This window comes from Symphodus melops (assembly GCF_947650265.1).
Source record: "Symphodus melops genome assembly, chromosome: 18".
Lineage (NCBI taxonomy): Eukaryota > Metazoa > Chordata > Actinopteri > Labriformes > Labridae > Symphodus > Symphodus melops.
This window is the reverse complement of record NC_136708.1, coordinates 20,056,006-20,082,037: the sequence shown is the minus strand read 5'-3', so window position 1 is coordinate 20,082,037 and position 26,032 is coordinate 20,056,006. Positions and strand designations below refer to the sequence as shown.

Sequence of the window (26,032 nt, the reverse complement as noted above, 5' to 3'; positions counted from 1 at the left end):
ATGAGGGAAGAGAGAAGTACAAATGTCACTTTTTTTAACTTTCTGACTTCCAAATAAAGTTTCATTGACCTTGTGTCACATCTTTTGTCTCAATCAAGAGGCTTTCATTTTTTGAAAATAGCCCGCTTGGCTATTTGAATCTACTCAATAAGTTACTCTTTAGCAACTTATTTGAGTTACATCAACTCAACTTTTAACAAAGTTGGATTGAATTAATAATAATGTGTGCAATCTGTTACCTCAGTTTAATTGAGTAGTTAATGTGTATCTCTTTTAACAGTGTCGGGGGGGGGGGGGGTCACAACAGGATAACAATATATAGAATAACCAGGGAGGAGGAGAAGAAGTGAGACCTGGAATGAGCTTAAAAAGTTGAATTATCTATTAAAAAACAGAGATGAATGTCAGAACAAGCTGAAGGATCAAGGGAGCCAATTAGGTTTCAAACAAAAACCAAAATTACAACCAACAAAAGAAACAAGCACACTGAGACAAACACACCCACCGTGCACAGAAAGAGTCCGTAATCCTGATCTAACACTTCTAACCAAAATGTAAAGATTTGTTTGCGTTTGTCCCATTTATTATCTGTCTCCCCCTCCTCGGTTTATGACGTGACTCAAAGGAAGGGGCCCTCTCCTAAACTTACTTACTGCATTCATACTTTATCTTGACAAGCCAGCTGTAAAAAGTTTGACTGACTGCAGGATGAAGATGTAAATCAAGTCTTATTTCAGTTACGTGGTAATCGTTCTTCATCACTCTCCACCTGTCTGCACGTCGCTCCTCTCTGTACTTTATAAACTCAGTGCACTCTCCCCCCCCCTCCTCCCCCCAACGCTCAGATTAAAACACAAAGAGCTCAATTAATCCACGAGCCCCGGGAGAAGTCCTGCTGCAAAGTGCCCATGGCAGCCGACGAGCTATTTCCTGTTCCACCCTCTTGGCTCACAGTGAACAGACCTCACTGTGGTGCGTTTGTGGCCAGCAGAGGAGAGATCACCTCCCTTTGGTCAGCCGTGAGGCTCAAATCTGCACGGAAGAAGAAAATACTTCAGGGAAAGGGATTGTTTCTGTAAAGGTTATGACTCAGTTGTTTAATTTTGTGGCTCTTATTTTGTAGCCAGATGCTACTGGTGAGTGTCTCTTATCTCTCAGTAACAGGAAACGCCTCCTCTTCAACACGTGTCTGGACTGTTTGAGGCTGGTCCTCCTCCTCCTCCTCCAGAGGATGACAGGGAGTGGATCATAGTGGAAGCTGCTCTTTCTCCGGCTCCAGCAGCTCCATCAGCTCCTCTGTTACAAACACCAACAGGGACTAAGTGTTCAATAGTCTCTCGCTCCTTCTGATCTAAATCGTGGGACCTCTTCTAATTTTTTTGCCTGACACACCAGATCTGAATTTGGATCTTAACTTTTTTTGTTTTGCATGGGAAACTTTCTGCAGCTCTCGTCCAGGAGCAAGGTGAGTGATGTTCAGACTTTAGGATGATACCGTCTGTATCTTTTACTGTTCTTCTGCTAAATAGGTTTTTGTGTTAATCAAGCTTTTGTTTTACCTTACAGTCCAGGAAATACTATCTGTCAGACCCCAGTTTGCAAACTAGGATATTTAAATTTTGAAAACCTACTTTTTAAATACACTTGAGTTACTTTGCTGTCAGGCAGTAAAGTATTTTATTAGTAGCCACAAACCACTCTTCTCTTCAGAGGTGCAAGTGGCTGCAGTGTGCCCAAAATGTTCGACACTTTTGATACAAATTCAAAGGGAGAACCCATTCTGTCTCGTGTGTTTACTGCTTTCTTATCCCTCTTTCTCTTGAGCTGGAAGGACGGGGTTCTGACAGCGACCCCTCCTCTGAGAGACTATAAACATGTCGTGGAAGCAGAGCTGCCTATTGTAAAATAACAAGTGTTATTTTCAATGGTTTCACGTTTCTTCTTTTAACTTAAATGGGATTATCTGAGCAGGAAATATGGGAGGGTTGAACGGTAGTGCATTTTATGGGGTTACATAAACAGCTACAGCTGCCGGGCTTTGCATGTGTTTGGTTAAAGTAGACAAGTTATTGGACTTGTCTGGAAATGTTAGGTGTTAAATCTGTCTACCCCGAGACTGCGGCTGCATGAAACGGACATTTGTCTCCCTCTGGTATTGCTGTTGTGCTTCCAGCTCAGACAAACTTCACCACAAACTGTCTGTCATGAAGTCATGCCGGGGCTCTGCATAAAGTACACGTATTGTTTTTTATTCTGCAAATGAAAAGAGAACAAGAAAGTCAGTGTGCTCATTAGTTGACATCATTTTTGAACTTCACACAGTTGTCTGTACAATTAGTTGACAGCTGGACCACATAAAGTCATAAGGCCCCTTTTTGTTCCTGAATATAAGAAAAAAAGGACGATGCAGTTTCATAATTTCTGTTCACAGATACAAGAGTCAGGAAAGTCCAAATAAAGGATTAATGCTTGCTCAAAGTGTAACAAGCCTCCACGTAGCCTATACCTTAGCACAAATATTGAAAACAAGAGAACAGCTAGCTTGGCTCTTTCCAAAGAAAACTAAACAGCATCTTTAAAGCTAAAAATAAATGTTTGTGTAATATGTATCAGCCTGAATAAAAAACACTCGGCCTACTATTTTTTGCTGTTTGGTATGCAGGAGGTCTCTTTCTGCACTAAACCTCAACTTCTGGGAATAAACTGCAAAATATAGTTTAGTGAGACTTAGTGAGAGTTTTTGAAGGCACAGGAAGTCAGTTCTTGTATATATTAAATATGAAAACTGGATAATTTAGCTACGTTTGCTTAAATATACTTTCAGTATCTTCTGGGGAAAAAAGGAAACAACAATGCTAATCTAAGATAACTCTCTACAGGCTGTAGCTTCATTGTTAGCTAGCACACATAAGCATGCTATCAATGATCTCATCTAACTTTAAAGTGTGTATAAATGTCCTAGAGCAAATTACAGAAAATATGACTTGAGTCTAAAGTCTGATAAGTAGGCATGTAGGACTGCCGGGTGTAAAGATCAGTCTGTAATTAACACAAACGCTGTTTTCTTTAAACCAACTGAACTAAAAACTAAATTGCCCACTTAGGTTGTTAAGGTCTGGGGGCTGCAAATTGAGGGTGCAGATGAAGTCGTGTTTCTTCTGTCTGTGACTTAAATGTCGAACAGAAAGCATCGCTGGTTCAGATCCATCCGTTCCCATGAGTAAGTGAACCCTGGGACTCTACCCGCGTAATTGCCCCCCAAAATAACAAAAAATTAAAGCCTTTGAGTGTGTTCAGGGTCTGCCAAGAGTCACCAGGATAAGGATCAGGGTGGGAGACAGAATCAAGCCCCCAATGGCAGAGATTGGAGCAGGGCAATGGTTTCGTTTTCCCCGGAGAAAAGGCACCAGAAAGAACAACATTCAGCTCCCACGCACATTGTTGTAATGACAGGGAATGTGAGGGGGCGGAAAAATCCGTCATCATGTTTACATCAAGCTTTACTGTAACCGTGGGACCATTTGTGACGGGGGGGCTCAAACCGAATCCCCTAATTTAGCCTCATGTAACCCTCACTTTGTAAGAGCACGCTCTTGAGGGGACTGTTTGCCAAAATCACAACAAAAACTTTTTTAGCAAACAGTTACGATAAGACACTGTGTGTATGATTTAGAGCAATGGGAACGTTGTTTGTTTGGTGGTCCGTCCATCACCTGCTACCGTTAGATAGAAGCACTGCCAGGGTCCCCATAGGATCAATTCTAATTAATTAGCAATCTCTTTGAGGTTTAAATCTGCAGTTTTTAGTGAAATGCCTGGTAAACTGCAGGATTAGAAAAACAAAAATAATTTTGACTTTTTATAGCTGATTAACATATGTTAATTTGTTTTAATCATCTTCAGTGGCACAAAACAAAATGATCTCAAAAAGTTGATATAGTTAGCTCTTTTTTTCCCCCCTAAGCTTTAAATCGTATCTTTTGTTTTCTGAGGAGATCCCAGCAGCTGTTTTGCCAGCATTCCCAATTAGTGTAATTATTAACATCTGTAAAAGATCCTCAGCTTCTTTAGGGAATTGTGTAGGGAACAATACAATCATTAAAATCCAGCTTTTTATTTTTGGGCGTTTTATGCCGTCATTTAGAGATAGAACAGTGGATAGAGTCAGAAATCTGAGAGAGAGAAAGAAAGAGAGAGAGAGTGGGGAATGACATGCCGCAGAGTAGCCACAGGTCGGATTCAAACCCAGGCCGCCCACTTGGAGGACCAGCCTCCATATGTAGGGCTACAGTCTCCAAAATCCCACATTTTTAGTCCAGTTTTTGAGCAGACCCATCTCTTTCCCAAAGACTCTGGAACAGTCAACTCAAATCAAACTTTGTTAATCAAATCTGAACAAGAAAATCCACTTCTCCTAAATCTCCTAAATGTCTGAGTGAACACGCTGCTGTCACTTCTTCTGTGGAAAAAAAGAAACCAATTAGCTTGATGCAGAAAAAAAGAGCCTCCTGATGTGCTGATGTCATGAATATAAACATCCCTGTCCGACACGGAGGGCCCCTTGTCCGCAGGCCTGAGTGTAAAACACTTACGAGGAACACAATGTCCTCGTCTCCTGACCCCTTAGATCACAGGAACCAACCGCAGGGTGGGGACACTTTGAGTCAAGGCTTTCAGCATCTGCTGCATGAGCTCAGACCTTCCCATGACATTATCACATCTGTTATGTTATGAAGACTTTTTTACTCATGCTTGTGTTTTTGTCTGACAGGATACGCCGTTGTTGGATGGTCCAGGAGTTCAGCGTGTTGAATAAAGTTCTGGAGATGGTAGATATCTGAAACCACAGTGAACCAGGATGGAGCCAATAAAGAGAGACATGGAGCTGCTCAGTAACAGCATGGCCACATACGCTCACATCAAAGGTACAAAACCACAGTGTCTATAACTAACCTTCTGTTTGTGGCAAACTACAAATACTGTGTAGTTTATTAAGTTAATGAAGAGAAGATGTGTCCTTTATCAATGAGAGCTAGACTGGAAGGTTAATGAGCCTAACCCTGTAAAAGGCTCCAGGAGATGGTTAGCTAAGCTAATTTAGCTCAAAGGGGTGGAAACAGGATGCTATAAAGTCTTAACAGCAGCTACTTTAAAGCTAATTTATCAACACTTATTATTATGCTAAAAACACTTTAACATGTTTATCTAACACTAATATGTGTCCCTGTTCTTTCTACCAACCCACTCCATCTTTAGCCTCCTTCCTTTTAAATCCGTCTTAAAACAATAATCACATTTATTGTGACTTGAAAATGATGTTGGGTGTGTTACTGTTCCTCCTGTTTGCACTAAATTTAAATGTGAAAACGTCCTTCAGAGGGGAAACCAGTGAAAACCACAGGTCTATTTTACTGCAGATCTCAACAGAAGACTTTTGTTTTGTGCTTGAAGAATTCCTCTCGCTGTCTCGTCTGAATCATTTCCAGGGACTTCAGTGTCCTGTTTTCGTTGGCTCAGTGCGCTGCAGTACTCTGTCAGAGAGTATGCTCACATAGTTCAGTTTCTGCTGCTCCAAAGTATGTGGGAGAAAAATAAACGAGGTGACAGAACCTGTTTCAATCAATCAATCAATCAATCAATCAATCTTTATTTATATAGCGTCAATTCATAACAGGCGTTATCTCAAGACACTTTACAAAAGCAGGTAAAGGACCTTACTGTTTGTCTGTTAACATTAACAAAAGAGCAGGTAAACAGACCATGCTCATTGTTATGTTTACAAAAAGCAGGTAAAGGACCTTACTTATGGCTATATTACAAGAGCCCAGCTTAATCCGTCATAGCGTGGCAAGAAAAAACTTCCTTTTAACAGGCAGAAATCTTCAGCAGACCCGGGCTCATGACGGAACAGCCATCTGCTAAACTGTGCTGGGCTTGAAAATGGGATGGGGGAGATGTGTCATCATCACACCCACGAATCATTTAGTGTAGTGGTGTGAAAGACGGATTCAAATCCCTTACTCAACGTTATCAATACTCCAATTTAAAGTAAAGGGCCGGAGCTAAAATAGAGGAAGAAAATGTGATGGTGCAACATGAACAGAAGATTTTGGAGTTTTTGCTCGTGAAACTACTTAGAAGTGTTTATTTTTGTCCAGTGGTTCCCAACCTGGGGGTCAAAACCCTTCCAAAGGTCGCAAGATAAATGTGAGGGGGCCGTGAGATGATAAATGTGGGAAGACGCATCTAAAAACAAAACAAACATCTGCGAAGCTAAGAGGGAAAAATGTCCCTTTAAACTAAAACTCTCAGGCGTTGTAAAAAAAAGCATTTGAAATTCTAACCAGAGAGGTTCGTTAAGATGTTTTTATTTATCTTGTGATAAATAATAGTACTCCTAAAAACCTACAATTTCTGTAGGGGAGTTAACTGATGTGAGAGCACAGCAGGAAAGTTTTATTCGCTATATAAAAATAAATTGAACTGTTCAAACTGGAATTGTTTACTTAAATTCTATATGTATTTCTACCTGCACAGCCAATCCTGAGAGCTTTGCCCTCTACTTCATGATGGGCGTCTGTTTCGGCCTCTTGATGGCGCTGTGCCTCCTGGTGGCCGGCATCGCCTGCAGGACTCGGCGCCCCCGTAGGCCTCCACCGTCTCCAGAGAGAAGACAGCTGAAGGAGTCCAGTGAGGAAGAAGAGGAGGAGGAGGAGGAGGAGAGTATGGCAGAGGAAGACGTGGAGGAGGCGGAGATCCCTAAAGTGACAGCGGGGCCCCTGAGTGAGCGCAGCAGCCAATCTAACGGGACCCTCAGGAGCGTGAATGTGTTTGCGTCGGCTGAGGAGCTGGAGAAGGCTCGACGCCTGGAGGAGAGGGAGCGAATCGTCAGGGAGATCTGGAGGAACGGACAGCCGGACATCCTGGTCACAGGGACGGGGACTATTGGACGAGTGCATTACCACTAACAGACACTTTAACTGTGACCAATAAAATCCAACTCACAGACAATGACGACACAGCACAATGGAAGAGAACATTTTCATCACAATTTGTACAACGTCAACCTTATAAAAAAAACTGGCATGGTCACGTTTAAACAGAAGGAAGGTTAAACAGGAAGTTTACATAAACTATAACAACGTTTAAAGAGTCCCTCAGAAATATTTTCAGAATTTTCAAATCATTGCTAAATGTGTTCAGGACAGCTTTAAGGACATTTAGACCAAGAAATAAAAAAATGATCATTCCTTATAAGGAGATCAAATCTTTTAAATGTCTGTATTTATTCATGGAAATAATTTATTTCATCATAGTAAGTAAGTAAGTAAAATTTATTTATATAGCACTTTTCACAGGCAGGGGCCACAAAGTGCTTCACAAACAGGGTTTAAATCATCACAAGCAACAAACAGACAGTACAGAGACCATAGCAGCCCTAAAAGAGACCAACCAAAAGCCTGGACAAATAAAAACGTCCCCAGTTGACTCTTGAAAGTGTCGGAGTCACATTGAACGAGTATCCAATAGGCCAACGTGGATTGACGTCTCGGAGGTAGTGTCCGTGTTGCGGAGCGGGACTGGACGAAGGCACATCCAGCGGTCACGTGAGCTCCAGCTGGTCCACGCTGGAAAAGCCGGCATAAACACGGAAGTAGGCGATGGCGATGAAAACCCCTGACCATGGCTCCAGCACTGTGAAGGGTCCAGGACAGTTGTTGAAGCGCGGGCAGGCGGCAGCGAGGACACGCTGGCGCACATATCGAGGAGAGGAATCCGGCGCAGGAACCGAGCGTGGTCCCGGCAGCCAAAGACGACGGAGCCCCCGGCAGCCGCAGCACACCCTCGCCTCACTTGGATACCGGACCGAGAGCCTCTTCTTCTGGATCTCCTGGATCTCCTGCGGGTCCTTCCCGGCACCCGATACAGCATCAAGCAGTCCTGTGAGTCGGGATCGACCCCAAACGGAGGCAGAAATGCCCGTTTGTAACGGTCACCAGGCATGAAACATGTCCTCCAATGACTCTTTGATACGAAATAAAGAGTCCCGATCATAGGTTAGTAAAGCCAGGACACTTCCATTTGTCATCTGGGCTGCTAAGATCACATATAGTGAAACAATAATCATCAATAATCTACAAAACAGAGAGCGAACCGTGGCAATGCCAGTCACAGGCGCCAGTACGGTTTGGTCATGTCAAAGATAACTGGATACTTCACGCTGTTATTTCTCCTGACGTCCTTTGTGAACATGCATCGTAGGTTAATTGGTTTCATCTGTTATCAACCATCAATCAACAGCAGGACACGTAAGTTAAATGTGCAGTGCATGTGTCAGCATATACTCACTTAATGAGTATGAATGTGTGACAAAATCCATGATGATGTCACAGACCTGGATAATTTATAACTATGTTTAATGGTCTCAAGTTTCCCTCCACTTTTTTTTATCATAAAATGACATTGTGCATAATAATACCAGTGATGCTCTTGTCATTGTTCTTTCAGCTAATAAATAACTTTTATGACATGTAATCATAGTTGATTTTAATCACAGCAACTTTTAAAGCTGGATTTATTTCAGCAGTTTCATCCAATTATCTTGAGAACTTATCAAGTGCAATCTTAGCGGGAGAGATTTCTTCCCACAGAAGCCCTCCGAGCATTCCCAGTTTGTGTCTCTGACCCCATCACTTCCTGTGTTTCCTTTCCACAATTCCCAACAACCTTCCCTCCCAGAGTCAGCTGTGACACTGCAGCTCTGTGTGCTGAAGATGGAGCTATGAAAAGAGCCATTGACCTGAGCTGTACTGTAGATTTGACCAAAGCAGAGCCTCCTGAAGTGGATCCAAACGATGTCCCAGGGGACAGCTGCTTTTTCTGTTGGCTGGATTTTCCTCCCAGTGCGTTGAAAGGAGCGATTATGTTACAAGTGGAAGGCTTGTGTCCATTTAAACTGAATGAGACACTCATCAGCTGATGCTGCAGACTGACTGTGTGACTGTTTGTTTGTTCACTATAGTTTCTGGTCCTTGCCACATATTAACACAGAAGAATAATATTTAGGCGTAGTCCCATTTCACCACCTCCATATTTCATGCGTTTTTGGGATCTAGTGATGATTGCTTTTAAGTAATTCTGTAGAGATAATAAATAAAATAAAGGAGCAAAAATTAAGGAGCATGTGTAGCCGAACAAGGTTTGGACAAGCAGCGACTTCTGGTGTTTAAAAAAAAGAGAAAATATTATAAAAAAATAATATAAAAAAACTGCAGATCTTTGAGTCTCTGCTAAAGACCCAGAAGTCCCATCAAACTTCTTTTTTGACAGCAGAAATTCACGTTCAGAGCCTGCTAGAAATACTATTTTAAATTAGTAAAAGTTTGTAATTGGCACTCTGTAAATGTACTTATCACAGGACAACTGAGTAAAGTCAAATGCCTGCTCAAGGTTCCCATTCTTAAGGTCTTTCTGACTTTAGTTATACATAATGTAATACATAAATGTATAACTAAATGAATGTATAAAACATTCATTTAGTTATTCAGGCTTTTTTGTCCTTTACTGGAGAGACATTAGATTGTTCTGGAGACTTGAACCTGGCCCCCCCCGGTCCAAGGACCACATCCTCCGTCCATGGGGCACGCAAACCACTGAACCACCCGTGTCCCCATTTCAGCTCTCGTCACCTGCAGCTTGTTTCATTATCTCCAGGCTGATGTTTTTTGTGTTGGAGCTAAAAATGATCACGTCAGTATTTGTATTCATATTTCTTTTTAATAAGATCAGAAGAAAAAAAAAAAACAACTAAATAATTCAGCAACTATTCAGATTTGTACACAGACTGCAGTGGGGTTTGTGAGACCCCAAAACAAAACGATTAAATCAACACAGTGGGCTGTCCAACATTTCTACAGTCTCATTAGTCACTCACAGATTTGCCCTGAATTAAAAAAAAAAAAGAGAAAACAATCGTAATGAAAATTAAAAGACAAAGTAATTCAAAGCTCTTGAGAACAGTAAAAAAAGAAAAAAAAGAGTTCTGCTCAGTACATGCAGTCTGTACAGTCAGGAGTGGGACAGCTCGGCACAGTGAGATTCACAGAAGGAGCTCTGCTAGTTAAAAATCCTCACTCGTCGTGTTCGTCACTAATCGTTACGGCGCTGCTTCACTCGCTTATGTTCCAGGTTTTCTTAAATTAGCTCTCTCTCTTTACGGGACACTAACTGTTGTATTAAAAATGAACTACTATGACTTTCTATTTTCCCTCTTCAAGATGTGAAGATAAATGACTCGTCACTCTATGTAGAAATATCTGAAGAAGACTAGTCATTCAGAAAGCTCTGTGTGTGTGTTCACAAACTTTACTGCCAATTCTTAACAATTTGATGTTTGTTTGTTTTTTTTAACTGAAAAATATCCACACATCGACGACGATATACTGTAGCACACACACAGACACACACGTCGAATGTTTCCACCTCTACATGAGAAGTACAGCGGGCACTGTATGAACGAGCTCAGATGACACGAGTGACAAACATCCAACCGTTCTGGGGTCCGACAGATACTTCCACGTGTGATATTTGAATGACAGGGAGCCCCGAGCCCGCTACTGATTGGTCCCGTGGAGCGAGGCATCAATCAAATGTTTCATGCAGTAACATCGAAGGTTGAGTGCGGCCCCAAACACAAACAGAAAGAATAAAATGGACATGGTGTAATGTCGCTCACAGACAGGGCTCTACCTCCGACAGATTACATGTGACTGTTTTCTTTTCTTTTTTTCCCCCCCCACTCTAAGGCACAGATGCTTTTCTTATTTTTTTTTCCCTCATGCTGTCGTTACATTTAATCTTCGATGCCTCCGATAATTCTCCCCTTAAAAAGTTTACAATTAAGTCGAAACCAAAACTCACCGTTACGTTTAAAAAGAACATTTAAGCTGAAACCTCACATAGAAAAAAGTACGAGTGCTGCTCTGAAATCAAGTCAGATCTTTCTTCACAAACTCACTGAACACATTAAATCACTGAACAGGTTTTATGATGACGTGAAGAAGAAAATCTAATCCCTATTAACCCCTTCATCATGGCTGTGACCGCTGTGAATACGAGTCGTCTACTGCTTCATGGCCGGCACGTCTCCGGGGCTCTTGGGTTCTTTACGCCCTTCTTCCATGTTGTCGTCTCCCAGCCCCCTCTCCTCCCCGCCCTGGAACATGTCGTGGGTCCACTTCGGGCTGCTGCCCCCTTTACGGTAGACGAAGCGTCCGCGGCGGGCTGGAAAGGCTCCCCGGCCTCTTCCGCGGTTGTCTACCCAGGTTTTCTCTCCGTCGCGATCGTCATGCTGGAAGGGGAGATGGGAAGACTTAAAGATGAAGATGACAAAAAAAAAAAAAAAAAGTTCTGAATTTCCCAAATTAAAAAAAAAATCCAGATCTGGATGTAACTTTAAAATCATTGTGATGCACTTAAATCAAAATAATTCAACGACACTTCAGTCAATAAAAAGCAGGCATCACACACGCTGTGTTAACACATTCAAAGGCGCCCATAAATAAATTGTATATTGAATATGTCGAGAGAAGTCCCATTCATCCCTCACAGTGTGCAGACGACAACAATACATGACGAGACGACAGGCTGCTGAAACACCAGATGGCAGAGTCGGCACTTCATGACATCATCATTGAACGAGTGGAGAGCAGCTGTCACACATCGCAGGTCGCTCTGCTTGCACGATGGGACACGCGTGTCGTTCAGGTGTGCCGGATTGCAGGTCTGCGTTTTCTGCTCTGATGTGGGATCGAAACCTAAGAAGGGCTCTTGTTGTGTCTCGGTGAGGAGCGTCAGAGACTCACCAGGTAGTACTTCCTGCTCTTGGGAGTATATTCAGGGTCCCACTCCTCCTCGGGGGGCCGCGCCTGAGGATTCATGTTGACAGGGTTTCCATTGCTGTTGTTGCCGGGATAATTTCCCCTGTTCCACCCTCGACCTCGGACTCTTGGGAACTGAGATTTAAAAAAAAAAAAGCACGTGGATTTAAACTCACAGTCAACAGACAAAAAAAAAAAACAGGGCCGATGAAAACCACAGAACACAGATTAAAGCACTTCTGATGGAAATCAGGATTTTTTAGTCATGACAGTTCCACTGACTTGCGCTACATTACCTTGATAAAAATCAGGTAGTGAATGGAATATGTATGATAGAGTGTCATCACCATTATCATCATCATCCACATTATGTTCCTTAGCATTAGGAGGAAGGAACAGAGCAGAGAAGCGCAGTCTACTGTGATGCCATTAGGACAGAGAATTGCAAGAAGATGAGATGTCAGTACCTCGGTGGAAAAGGGAGAAGAGATAAAAAAAAAGTGAGCGGGGAGATGATGACTTACGAATCCACGGCCTCGCCCTCTTCCCTCCGGGTTGTGACCGTCGTAATGTCCGGGGCCTCTCTCTGAGGGCCCGCCATAGTCCCGGGGAGGATAACGGGAGTGGCCGTAGCCCTCCTCTGGATGCTCCGCCCCCTCCCCTCCCATGTACTCTTTACCTCTGAAGGGCGGAGGGTAAGGGGACGGAGAGGAGGAGGAGGAAGAGGAGGACGGCGAGCGATCACGCTTCTTCTTTCCCTTCCTGTGAGCACAAACAGAAGGATCAGACTCGACGGTGAAGAGGTGGAAGAAATCCTCTTCAAATGTTTAATGTGAAGATGTTTATATCCGTCTCTCTGCTCAGTGCTGCTTGGCAACATGTTGGCTCTAACCACACAAACCTCTCCTCTTACAGCCCCTCTCTCTCTTTCTCTCTCTCTCTCTCTTTGAACCTACTTGGATTTCTTGTGGTGTTTCCCAGATTTCTCAGAGGACCTCTCTCTGCTCGGCCCTCGGGAGCCTCCTGGGCTCCTGCCTCCTTCACGTTTGTAGTCCTTCCCGAACCTCTTACGCCTTTCAATATCCAGGCGCAGGTCCATCACGTCACCTTTGAACTTTTGAGCTGAATCCTGCAGAGACACGTGTTCGTTAGCACCGACAGCCGCTGTGCAAAATACTGATGGATAAAATATTTGGATCAATGCATCAAGATTTAAAATGTGCGTTTTTTTTTGTTTTTTTTAGACAGACAAATATGAAGCAGCAGAACAAATAGATACATGTACAGTATGTGCATGGTGCGCCCTCTGGTGGTTCAGATTAAATGTGAATACAGACACTTGATGTTTTACAAAAAGGCTGATGGCTCGTTTTCGATAAATGTAGTCAAACTAAATGTGTTACAAGTTAAGATGTTTCTTTAATCAAACTCGTCCCATATGAAGGTGTTTGTGGAAACCAGCAGCATGCATGTAGCTCAAGTTAAATCAATTCTATTTCACAGCTTTTTGTTGTGGCTTGATTTGATTCTTTTTAGAAAAATACTTACAAGGTAAAGGCATTGATAAGCGTCCCTTGAGAGGCTCGGATTCTGGATCTTAATTCACTTCCTTTTAGCCTTTGCTTGGGTTCGTACATACCCAATCAATAACCATATCTCATAGGCTTGGGGGGGCTTGCTTGGCACTTATAAAACACAATTGGGCTCTTTCTGAATTAGAAATATGCATCCTTTGAAAGAAAAGCACAAAGCTGAACACTGCTGCTTTGGATGGTCTCATATTGTCTTGCTCCAAATACGTCAAAATTCAAAAGGGCGGGTCACCTTGTAGCTCGACTCCTCCATATCCTCAAACAGGTGAGAGTGCCTCTTAAAGGCACTGGGGGAAACATCGATTCTCCTGAGAGAGAGAGAGAGAAGAAGAAGGAGAGATGTCATAAAGGCGTGTGGATATTAAAAGAAGGGAAAAAAAGAGAATAAATGAGTGAGCGATGTGAGTGAGTGATGTGGTCTGTACCTGTGGATTTCTGGGCTCTTCCTTGGCTTCATCATTTCTACCTCTGCAGCTTTCCTTTGGTACATCGCAAACCGCTCACTCAAAGTCATGTCTGAGGAGGTGAAGTGTTGAGCTGCACGAAAAACAACACAGACCTCTGATTAGACATGAAGGAATAAGTCTGGATGTTTCTAAGTTAAAGCAGCTGTGTGATCTTTAGTCTGCTGAGGCTCAGCACAGATCATGCTATACCTTTGATGTAGTGCACAATGGAGACTATGTGCTGAGCAAACAGCTCAGAGGGGCTGCGGCGGAGCTGAGCCGACTGCAGGTGCTGGAAGATGGAACGAAACTCGGCCTCTTTCTTGGAGGGATTGAGCAGATCTCGGGGCACGAGGCGATCTTTAGACAGAGAAGCACTGAGAGGAGAGGAGAGGTGAGAGACGCCGACTTAAACACGGATCCGTGATTTGAAAACATGTTGGCCTGAGATCAGGATGAGAGGGTCCGATAATGACGTGACAGAAGGTCAAACGTCCCTGGGTGACCTGAGCCTATAAAGCATGCATCGTTTATCTTTCCTGTTCAAAAAAACACATTTAAATGATGACATTCACTGATGTATTATGGGCTTTTTGTAGCTTTAGCCTGGCTAAGGTAGCTAGTTTCTTAAAACATCACTTGGCCCTAAATGATTCACGTTAACAAGACGAAATGCTGCGTCAATCGTCCCAGCATGAAGCCAGTGAAAGTTCACTGAGTGGGTTACATACCCAGGCAGCTCATCTGAAGCTCCGTACTTGAGCTCAAACTCTTCCCTTGATGAAGACAAGTTGCGGGCAGGTGAGGCATCACGAGGAGGGAACGCTCCGGGGAACAGAGGACGCTCCTTCACTCTGGATGTGACGGGCGGGGACGGACTCCTTCTGGACTTCTCCTTTTCCTTCTTCTCCTTCTTCTTGGCCTTCTCCTCTTTCTTGGAGCTGTGCTTGCGGCTCCGGTACATCTCCTCCTCCATCTGATCGACGGGATCCGCCTCTTCGGCGTCTCTCCGGCTTTTCTCTTTGACCGACGGGTAGGACGTCGGGTAGCTCGGCTCGTCTCCCCACTTCCCGAAAATATCCCGAGCGGTGAGGGCGGGCTTCAGCTCGCCCTCCTCCTCCATGTCCACCTCTTTGAGCCCGTGAGACTTGAGGAACTCCTCTTCTCCGGCGTCAAAGAAAGGCATGCTCTTGTCCTCCTTGGACTCGAAAGAAGTGGACGAGATGTTGAAAAGCTCTCCGGTCTTGCCTCCTTTCTCCGGCTCTCTGTCGGCGGCGCTCTGCTCCTTCTCCCGGCCGTTCTCCTTCTCGGCCGCTTGCTTTTTGTTTTTATTCTCAGCCAAGAATCTGAAAGAGAGAAGCAGACTCAGATTTAGAACCTGCGGCTCCGAGCTCCCCAACATTATGCTTGATTTAACACTTTAGAGCCAAATGAACAATGCATTATGGGAAAACAGGACTACACAGTTACAACACATTCAAATGTAATAGACAGCAGGGATGGGCAGCAGATGAAAACAATGGACTTAAAAGATAAACAGTAGCTTATGCAAAAGTCTCCCCTTTTTAAAGCTTCTAGTCTGTCATCCCTCACACTAGTATCTTTTTGTTACAGCTGGTCGGAATTTACTCGGTGCAAAAACTAACTACTGCATGTTAATCAGTCTGTTTGATTTCAATTCCATAGTTTGAATATATATTAGGAGGGGTCAAATACTTTTTTTGTGGTAACAAAATGTAGTAATACACTAGTTGATGAGAAGAAATCAAGTGTCCTAATACGGCTTTGGGACAGTCAAAATGGATAAACTTGATTTCAGATCTCGTAGCATAAATAAAGTCCCCTCACAGGTTTTTAAGAAGCGGTGCAGCAGACCGACTCATTTTAGCTCTCTCGTTATTGATTATTTCTTACGAATGAATGAATCAATACATAAGCCCATCCCTTATGCAAACAGGAAACCAGGACTCACATTGCAGTACTTATACTCACGTAACCACCACCGTTTCAAACAACTTCCTCTCAGTGCACAGAAAAAGGCAACAGCATTTTCACTGCACTTAAAATCTGGAGTCTTATGTATTCCTTTTTAACCTTTATTCTTCCAAGGATCTTTGACAAATGCTAAACATGTTTGAAAGAAAAATATTGTCATCAATTGTTAGAAAAATGAAAAAGAAAACAGTGTAAAGCATTACGAGATGACTGAAGAAGTAACAGACATACTTTTTGAAGGCGGCAGAGATCACCGTCTTATCTCCAGATTTGACATCATCCTTTGAGAAGAACCCGAAGCCTCCAAAGGAGGCGGTCTGTCCCGACTTTGAGGGGCTCTTTGGTGGAGGGGACACACTGCCGACGGTTTTCCACATAGGGCCTCCACTCACAGCTCCTTTGGTTGCAGAACCGGTGGGGGTATCTTCTTTCTTACAGTCTGGACTGGTTTGTTTGGGGCTCGCATCGTAGTCGATCCATTTACCTCCGGATGCTTTCTCGATGGCGCTGCCGTCTGCTGCCTGCCTGGGTTTCTCTGCGTGACTCTCTGCCTGCTTGTCCTTGCCGTCCTTGGAGCCCGGCTTGCCCTTGCTGCTGCGATGGCGTGGTGACCCGGAGCGGGACCGGGAGGAGTAGCTGGAGTGCCGGGAGCGTCGAGATCTCCCAGAAGAAGAGCGGTCAGAGTAGTGAGAGCGGCTCCGGCTACCTGAGCGTTTCTTCGGTGTGCGTGAGCGTGAACGTGAGCGCCCTCTCCTGGGGCTGTATGAGTGGTGGTCTTGGTCGTGGTGGCGATCGTGCCAACCCCCCCCTCCTCCTCCTCCTCCCCCTCCCCCTCCTCCTCCTCCACCCCCACCCCCTTGATAGTTTGCCTTATAGCCATATCCGCCTCCGCCTCCCCTGTTCTGGTAATGGCCGCGTTGGTAATAGCCTCGGTTTCTGCCGCGGTAGTGGAAAGGCCTCCGGTAGCCTCGGTTGTAGCCTCTAAAGTTCCCTCTGTTGTTCTGATAGTCCCTGGGAGGATAGTTTCTGTAGGACGGAGAGTGAGAGCGAGAGCGGGAACGAGACCTAGAACTGGACAAGACAGAGAAGAGGACAAAAAGCTGTCAAGAAAGCAAAACCAGAGATTCAAAGCTGTTAGCATCACGTCTCATGTAGGGTTGATGTGCAGTTTTTAAAAACTGAAGAGTAGGGAGAAATGAAGGCGGGGCTTCGTGCTCATGTCCGTTAAAAACTTGAACATCGAATGAAAAGAAAGTTTCATCTTAAATACTGAAAGGCTTTTCATTAGACACTTTTAGAAATGTAAAAGAGGTGAACCGTTGAAAACATCTAAACAAAAACGTTCCTCAAAAGTTAAACATATATATAGAAAAATTATTAGTTTACCCCAAAACAACTGATTAAAAAAACAAGACTGACTGCAAACACTTTGTTTTAGCTGATACATGGGTATTTACATGAACCCTGCACTTCAAAAAGACCTTGGCAGGCACAGGGATCCTACAGCTGCCAGTAGGGGGCACTGTAAGCTAAGTCACCTCCACTGAGTACAACCAGCTCATCCCAAACACGAGGGAGTCGTTCAGGAAGCAGCTACACTGACTCAACTTCCATCCAATGAAAACAGTACAACACATTAAATGTGATCTCTTCGGCCAATCAGCAAACAGTCACTTTACTACTGAGCGAGCAAGAGCTAAGTTCATCAAAAAAAAACCAACAACTCCAAAGTCATTCCTCTGCTCACCCCCTCCCTCTCTTCATTTGGATTTGAGCAGTCGTGGACTTTGCACCTGAACGTCGCACAAAGGTTGCCGTCAGGACACACGCCGCTCTAATCCACGGCAGGAGGAGGGTGTGAAGGGGGGAAAGAGATACTCTCTCTATTTAGACAATCATTGATGTGCAGGGTTTGAGATGCTCTTCAAGGTAAACAATCCTTTTCAACCACCTGCCATGTGTCTATATTTAACCTCTGAGCCGTGAGCGTCCACAGCCCTCCTCCTTTGAAATGAACAGTGAAAAAAAAAAAATTCAACCAGTAACAGGTTGACTTCTGGAGTCCGTAAAACACACGTTACAAAACAAATGATGACTAACAAGAGCTCGTGCACATTTTCCTGAGGCTTCGACAGCCTCCCTCCCACACAGGAAATACATTTATGCAAATTAAGAATAAACCTAGAATGAACCGTGCATTTCAGGACACAGAATAGGATTTAAAAACCTTGAACAAAACAAGTGACTTCTCACAAAACATAATGTGGGTGCACTTACTGTTATTGAAGGTTAAAGGTCAAGATAATAAAACATGTCTCCAGATTAAATTGTGATCAAGGCCAACTGTTTGGGCCTTCACGAGGGTGAATGGGCTGAAGACTAAACAAACACACCTCTGAAACCTGACCTGAATGTATTTGTAGCTGACACACACACAGTCAGAGCCAAACAAATATCACTACAAAGCACTTTAATGTGCTTCCCTGCACCGACCACAGCCTGTGTGACATCAACTATACGTCTGTTTGTACTGGACCAGCAGACATGAAAACAGCCATGATACTTTATCAATATAAAGTCAAAGCCAGCTGCACACAGTAAAGTGACCACACACACACACACACACACACACACACACACACACACACACACACACAGCAGAACGGTTTTTACCTGTAGCGGCGTTTTCTGGATCTTGAGCGGGAGCGACTTCGAGAGTGAGATCTCGAATAGGACCTGGATCTGGATCTTGATCTGGACCGAGATCGAGCAGGAGAAGCTGGAGCCTTCGACATTGTTTAGGTATTTACCTAAAAAGACAAGAAAACAAGCTTACTGATTTACTGAAAAGCTAAGACAGGCGCTTTGCTTTCATTGACACAGTTTCATCATCAAATCAGTCAATATCGCCCGATACAAACGTTGAACTTATGCATTGATGCATCCGACCAGAAACCAAAGATAGATGAAGGAATTCTGCTTTACAGCAGAAAACGTCAACACTGAGTTCAAAGAAGGCGCCCTGTATTCACCAGTATCTAACACAGCATACAGGACACCCTACCTCCCATCCACAGCCCCCTGAAGCCCCCTGAAGCCCCTCATGACCTTGAAGTCTGAGGAGAAAAATAAGTCAAATCGGGCCAGTTTCGCCGCAGGAGCAGCGTGCAAACGTGTGCATACTTGAGCCGACAGCAGTGAGTGACAAGTGGAGCTTCTGTGCAGCAACATGTGATGGCTAAAGTTTGATTTTCTCTGATCAGACGCAGATCAGATCGTGCAGCTCAATCCTGCCATGCTGAATGTGACTGTATCATAAAGACCTGGAAGCCATACGAGTAACATGCTGGAACGAGCTTCTTAGCTTCGCAGTCTAATGCAATAATACACGTCCTATCCGTCTTCTTTATTTATGTCTACAGCCGTCCATTGATATGGAGGAGATACCAAAGTTATCAAAATGTTACAGGAGGAGGAGTGAAAGACAGTTTATTCTGAATAGTGTGCAGCCTGGACGACACAACTGGACACCCAAGATCACATTTCAACAATAAATCCAATCCCAGTATTCCGGTCAGAGGAACACAATCGGCTCCTTGAGAAACCCTGTATCTGGTTCGGTTAGTTTCTAAAGACCATCGTGAATAGATGGAATTGTTGCTCGAGAATTTTGTACTGAATGAATGACCCACATCCCCCCTTCATGTCTCTACTGCTGCAGTCAACTAAAGGCATCATATGTTTGACATACAGTACTAATAGTCACTTAATGAAGAAACAAAAACGCTGCTATAAAAAAAAAAAACACCTGTCGCTCATGCTTCTTACTGGTGCAGTGTTTAATAAGTGAATACCACTTTAAAAAGGTGGAAGGTGATGTCACAGACCCAGACAGGAGAAGAACACTTTTTGATCTAATTTTAGTTTCATTTTAAAAGCATGAATTCTCCCACTGAGCACGCTGCTCTTTCACTCCTGCTGGACGTCGGAGGAGGAAGAAAACGGGCTCAAACAAAGAGGCCGAGGCCTCCTAAATCCAGTTACTGACAGAGATGACCTTGAATGTCTTTGTTTTGGCTTGACGAGTTGTATTTAAAGATGTCATGTGGATGATTTGTTCTGCTGACACGTATGTATGTATGAATTGACTTCATTAACTCGTATCCCTCTTCCTCCAGGATGTGTATGACAGTGTGTTTGAGTTGAACTTGTTTTAGGGTAATGACATTTGAATTGTTTGCATACGCCACCTCAAACTAATCCCTCACAACACCATCGCTCCAAACCACCACGAGGAACACATAAAACACTACTTTACTTGTGAAATGCTTTCGATTACAGACGAACTTAATTCACTAGGGATGCCCAACTCGGACCCAAACTTATCGTATTGCAGGGGTGGCATAAAGTATGTGTGCAGTCCCCTCCTCCCCCTTCCTGCAGCCCCTAACTGATAAACCTCAGGGAAACACTGCAAACTATGATATGCCCATTTATTTTTAAACCATTCAAGAAGAGCATTTATATCCTTTTCTACATAGTGCTTTGTAAAAAAGGCAAACGTGTCTTTCATTTACCGCACATCTTTGAAAAATCTACCAACTTATACACAACAGCAATGACTGTACTGCTGCCTTAATGCCCACATGCTCTAATAATGTCTAAATATTGTTTTAATCTTCACCCACTCTCCTACAAAATGGAGATCAGAGCATCAGAGTGTCTCACAAAGCAGCAGCAGCCCTGGAGCCGCTGTTGTTGCTTTAGTGCAGTCAGGCAAGCAGGGCGCTTTTACTACAACAGGGACTTCTCAATGTTGAAGACGTGGTGTCCCTGGTGCTGATGTCGTCAATCTGCTTTTCTCTCGAAGCACGGGGCATTTGCATTTTATTCTGAATTTCATTTGACAACCACATGAACTGAATTTTAGGGTTTGTTTACTCCACACAACAACGTGTGAAAAGCTAATTTCCTGTCATGTTTGCTTGGAAAATAGTTGCTATGTGCCAAACAGTTGCTATGGGTTTGTAAAACAGTCTTCTCAGTTTGTCCTCACCTAAAGACAGTGGTTAAATAGCCCCCCCCAAGCAGGCCATTCAGGGGGGGACAGAAGACCCACATCCCTTTCTTGCTGGGCCTCAATCTTTCAATGTACATAAGGTAATCGACACCTCCTGGTCCCCCTTTGATGACGGGCAACATGATCCTAACCAAGCCAGTTCGACTGGGTCGGCTCGCTAGGTGCATCGTGCGGTTTGATCGTAAAAAAGACAGAAACCGCTCGGTGAACTTCATGCTTCACAGGAAGGTCTTTAAAGTCTCAGTATTCACAGGATCATCTCTAACTCTGCTCTGGAGAATGAAAAAAAAACCTGCAGAATCTCCATATGCCCTGAATGATAATTACAACGAGTCGCATCTGTGAGTTAACGTTCACCCAACCACAAGTATCGGATTTCTACTCTGACATGAAAACAAAACAGGAAGTGAGACTGAGCGTGAATAATTCCAAATGCCTCCAATCTATTACTGCACGAAACTTCAGGGAGTCGACTGTTTGTTCAGCAAAGTATGCATATAAAAAATGATGGATTCACTCACTGCATCTGTCACAAGCTTATGTTTGCTCTGAGGCGGTTTGAGAGGGACTGGATCAGGTAGTAGCGAGGCTGATTGTGTGGATTGATGCTGAATGAATGATGAAAAGGGGACCATGAGACCAAGGACACAATTATAATGACGGCAAATAAAAATGTGAGTGAAGGTGAAACCAAAGCCGTTTTCACATACGCACTCCGGAGATTCTCAGACCGAGCTGTTCACATATACACCTCACAGCTGGAGACTATTTAGTGACTACATTGATAAAATCCGATATTTGTTTTCTGGCTGATATCGGACCGATATCTAATATCAATAATGTATTGGGACACCCCTAAAAACAAAACAAAAAACCTACATTCTTATCTTTTTAAATAGATTTTAAATAGATTCAAAACTTCCCAAATGTTTTTAATTCTCTTTGACTCAGTCGAAAAGAAATTCAGCCGCTCTGACACATGACTGGAGTAGATCCTTAAGTTTGTACTAATTCAAAAATAAACTTTTAAATCATGAATCGAAAACAGAGTCTGAATCAAATCGTAAAACCCCCCAAAGAATCGAAATCGAGAGATCAAAACACACCCAGTCCTAGTTTCTGTTGTGATCCGTTTGCAGATCGTGCAAAAAACATCACATTCAATTTCACCAAATAAGTACCAAATGGAACAAACACAAATATACTTTACATGCCAAGAAGGTAACAAAACCTCTGTAAAGAGGGATTACTCGGTTGACTGATTTAATGATCACTATAAAAATAGTTCAGACTGCAGTGATCAATAAAGCCAAAACAAAAGGGACATATTTAATTATTATTTCATGCTGCAGCTGATCAACGATCATCTGCGTGCAAATCTTATTAAAGTGTCTAAAAGCTTCAGATAATGAAACCACTAGAAAGTGAACGACATGTTACAGAACCGAAGCAGCGAATCACTTTAACTAGTGTCGTGTTACATTTTTAAAAACACTCACCTTTTCCTCGTGTTTTCCAGGCAGTGGTTCCGAGGTTATCTTATTTAAGCAATTTCACTGTCCGTAGTAAAGTAGAGCAACCTCTGATGAGGCCAAAAGCTCCCTCCTTCCTGGTTTAACTGTAGTTAGCCTAGTTAGCTTGTTAGCAGTTACTGACACAGTTACGGACGCACTGTGTCGTTTAGAATAGGCAAATAAATGTGTATGTTAGCATGAAGGTCCCCAGTTGGATGCATTCGGGTATTCGCCTCTGTATTTAACAAGTACACTAATTGTAATTTGTTGAGGGCATCGACATTTTGCGGTTACTAACGACCGACGGACGTTATTAGCCTCAAATGCTAACCACGGTCGAGGCGAGCGCTTGCTGTACCCAAATCCCGCGAGACTTGGAATCATAGAGCGTGGATAGATGCCCAGGTGAAGAAGGACTCCCAGATTCCCAGAGAGAGAGAGGGAGGAAGCTCTTTATCTGTTGCTGTGTGTGCTATCTCCTCTTGCTGTGTTTACTGGAGCACTGAATGGTATTAATCTGACAGGGGCGGGGTTTTTCTGTCCCTGAAGAAGTGGGTATACTCTCAATTTCCCCCCCTAAAATGATTCTCTTATGTGGATCATCAACCAAAGGATAAATTGCCTCTGTTAGAAACAGTGTTTTTTAATACTGCTCTTGCATATTTAGTTAGTACAGAGGGTTATTCTTTCACCATCCTATGAAAAAAAAATGCATACAAAATATTGTCAATAAATAAATGGTGTGAATAAGATATTACTTTATTGATCCCCAAGAGGAAATTCAGGAATAAGAGGAGATTAAGAAGGGGGTATACCCTCCACTACACCTCTGAGTGTGGCTTAAAGAGGTCAATATACTCTTAAAGATGCTCTTCACAATTTCCCACAGTCCAATGGGATACCCTTAACTTGCTTCACTAACGGTGCTAAAGTAAATATGTAAGTAGTCTAACATGTCACTGTTTATAACAGAGCAAGTTTATACTCTGCTGGACTTGCCTCTTCAAGAAAAACACATTTTGGAATTTGTGAGAGGAATTAACAAGTTTTTAAACATTTGATTATATGATTAAATTTTAAAATAACCTGAATTTCCAGCCCTTATTATTACACAGGAAAGCTTCAAAGTTAGAATTAATCGTAAAGTAGATTCCTTATTTTCTAAAAGATGTACTGAGTCGCTTGCTGTCATGTTTCTATGGAAAATCTGTATTCCCAGATATGATCATAAGACTCATTTTAAAGTCTTGACATGTGTGCTGGTATTGTGTATAACTGTCTCAGAGTATTAACAAATTCTTGCTGCACTGAATGATTTACATCTATTGTCGTGATTTAAACAGAATTTGTACTTTGCTTTTAAAAAATCTTGCATAAAACATGTTTTTTAATAGTGCTATTTACAAACGTTTTCTCAGTAACACCTGTGAGAAAATATTGATTAAATAGGAATGTATAAATGAAAATAATTGCAGCTTTCATACAGCATGCCAGGATCCTCCAACACTGCAGAGCACATTGTTAGGTTATTAAACAAAAAATCTCTCAACATTTAAAACTGATTTCTCCTTCTCTTTGTGTTCATTCTGTGGAATAAGATGTTCCTGCATCCCCCGAAACACACAGCTGTCTTTCAGCTTGACACTGGTGTCAGTGGGTCTTACGCCGTCCACAGTCCTGTGCACTATTTTTATCAGACTTAAAGCCTCATAACACCTCCTATCACAGACACAGATTCCACATTAACTCCACTCAGGGCTCTGCTGGGAATCAGCCAAACACAAACACACTCAGTTACTAAAGTTAACATTTGTCTTATCACACCTTCTTGTTGTCTACTGCAGCAGTTAAAAGGCAGTTTTCCCCTTGAGGAGATTTGTCAAAGTCAAAAGGTGCTTGGATGTCTTTTTATGACGAAGGACCTGTTTTTCACTAAGGATGTTTTTATTTGCTGGCTGATTCCAAGTTTCAATACAAAAACAATGCAGTTCAGGATTTTCAACGCTCAGCAAACTGGACGCAAAAACGCCCACTGTGTTGGCTGTTTTTTTTGTCGCTGATGATCTCAGTTGAAAACAAGTCAACACCTTCAGACTTGTCAATGTTACTCCCCCTCACAAACCAATCACTTTTTTTTTTTAAAGGGGGCGGGACTTCATTGTTTTCATGTTTTCTTGGTGATATTTCCTGAATAAATAAAATTTTAAATTGAAGTATTCAATCCACCCTAACGGTCAGGAGCGAGGGTAGCAGAAGTTAAGTTTCATAAACTTGTTGCAACAATGAGTGCCGGTGTAACGCTCTGTAAATGAGGTTGTTAGACACGTACCCTAAAGGAGCAAGAGGAGACAAAAAGAATCCAATGGAATGCAGCCAGCCGTTGTCATAGCAACCTGCAACCCAAACATTCTCCTCGCAGAGTTGCTGTGATTGGCCAGTGACACACAAGCTAACCCTGGATTGGTTATCTGATTCACACAGAATACAATGGATGGAGTCCAACAGACTCATATTTATTCAAAGGAACATTTAATTATTTTAATTGTTGTTGAAATGCAATGATCAAACTATGTTGTTATAATCAACATTTTAAAGAAATAACATGTGGCTTTAAGGAGCGAGTCCCCATCCTGGGAGACGGTCAGAAAAGAAGATCAAATGAAGGCCTAGTTTCAAACAGGAATATAAACTGAAGTTAAGGCTGCTGCACCTGTCACCTTAGAGACCCTTTAAATCCCACATGGCAACGAGACAAACAGTCAGAAAAACACGGCTGGATTCAAGGCTCAGTTTTCCCTCACGTACAGCAAGTACCTGACTATTTAAATGTGTGTTTACATTTTGTTTTTTTCCCTACTCGTCTCTCTGGAGTATTTTGATATCTAATCTTAATTAATTACACGTTGACCTCACTCACCTCTGATTCCACTCTCGAGCATTTACACTAGAAAACAGAACTTGAACTATTTCAACCTTCGAGACTGGGAGAGATTTCTTGAATGTTTGATGATGCATGTGTTTCTAGAGAGGGTCATGTTAAACAACCATCCATGCAGAAACTGTAAAGGCAGGGACCCTTCAAGCTCCCCCCTGCTCTCCCTTCTGCACGATAACAACATAACATCCTGTCCACAGCCTGCATAAAGACCTGGTTTGAATTTTGACAGCTTTAAGGCATGCAGTGATCATGTCACCCCTCGTTGACCTTCGACAGAGATATGCAAACAGACTGCATGAACTCTCCTTTTCCTTCGCTGCACAGGTGTTAGACACTCAGACGTGCCAGAGTTAAATTTAGCATCTCGACAAATCTTTGCTCGGGCCACAATGTGAGTCTGTCACTCACTGTTACAAGCTGTTAATGGTCGCCCCGAGGACTGGAGGTCTGAATGCCAAGGGGCGGAGGACGGCTTTGATTCGGTGAGGTCATGAGATTAAAGTGAAGTGAAGATTAGAGAGATTGAAGAAGAGTTGAGTCACTGCAACTCGAAACGTGTGGAGCTTTTGTGTCATCATTCAAAATACA

The 26,032-nt window shown here is 43.0% G+C and overlaps 2 protein-coding genes across 2 annotated transcripts; one reads left to right on the top strand and one right to left on the bottom strand.

Moving 5' to 3' along the window:
- The first annotated feature begins 852 nt into the window (after positions 1-852).
- eva1bb (eva-1 homolog Bb (C. elegans)) lies at positions 853-9,243 on the top strand. The gene is made up of 3 exons (XM_079367931.1): positions 853-1,465; positions 4,772-4,925; positions 6,538-9,243. The coding sequence occupies exons 2-3, from the start codon at positions 4,859-4,861 to the stop codon at positions 6,966-6,968; spliced, it is 498 nt and encodes a 165-aa protein (XP_079224057.1). The 5' UTR covers positions 853-1,465; positions 4,772-4,858; the 3' UTR covers positions 6,969-9,243.
- A 1,551-nt stretch (positions 9,244-10,794) lies between these two features.
- Positions 10,795-22,890, bottom strand: thrap3b (thyroid hormone receptor associated protein 3b). Its single transcript, XM_079367649.1, has 11 exons — positions 22,492-22,890; positions 18,586-18,722; positions 16,144-16,983; positions 14,649-15,263; positions 14,128-14,294; positions 13,897-14,008; positions 13,704-13,779; positions 12,836-13,008; positions 12,404-12,641; positions 11,865-12,014; positions 10,795-11,350 (listed from the first exon to the last, which is right to left on the bottom strand). Exons 2-11 carry the CDS (start codon positions 18,705-18,707, stop codon positions 11,123-11,125), a joined length of 2,721 nt encoding a protein of 906 aa, XP_079223775.1. The 5' UTR covers positions 18,708-18,722; positions 22,492-22,890; the 3' UTR covers positions 10,795-11,122.
- Between the last annotated feature and the right edge of the window lie 3,142 nt (positions 22,891-26,032).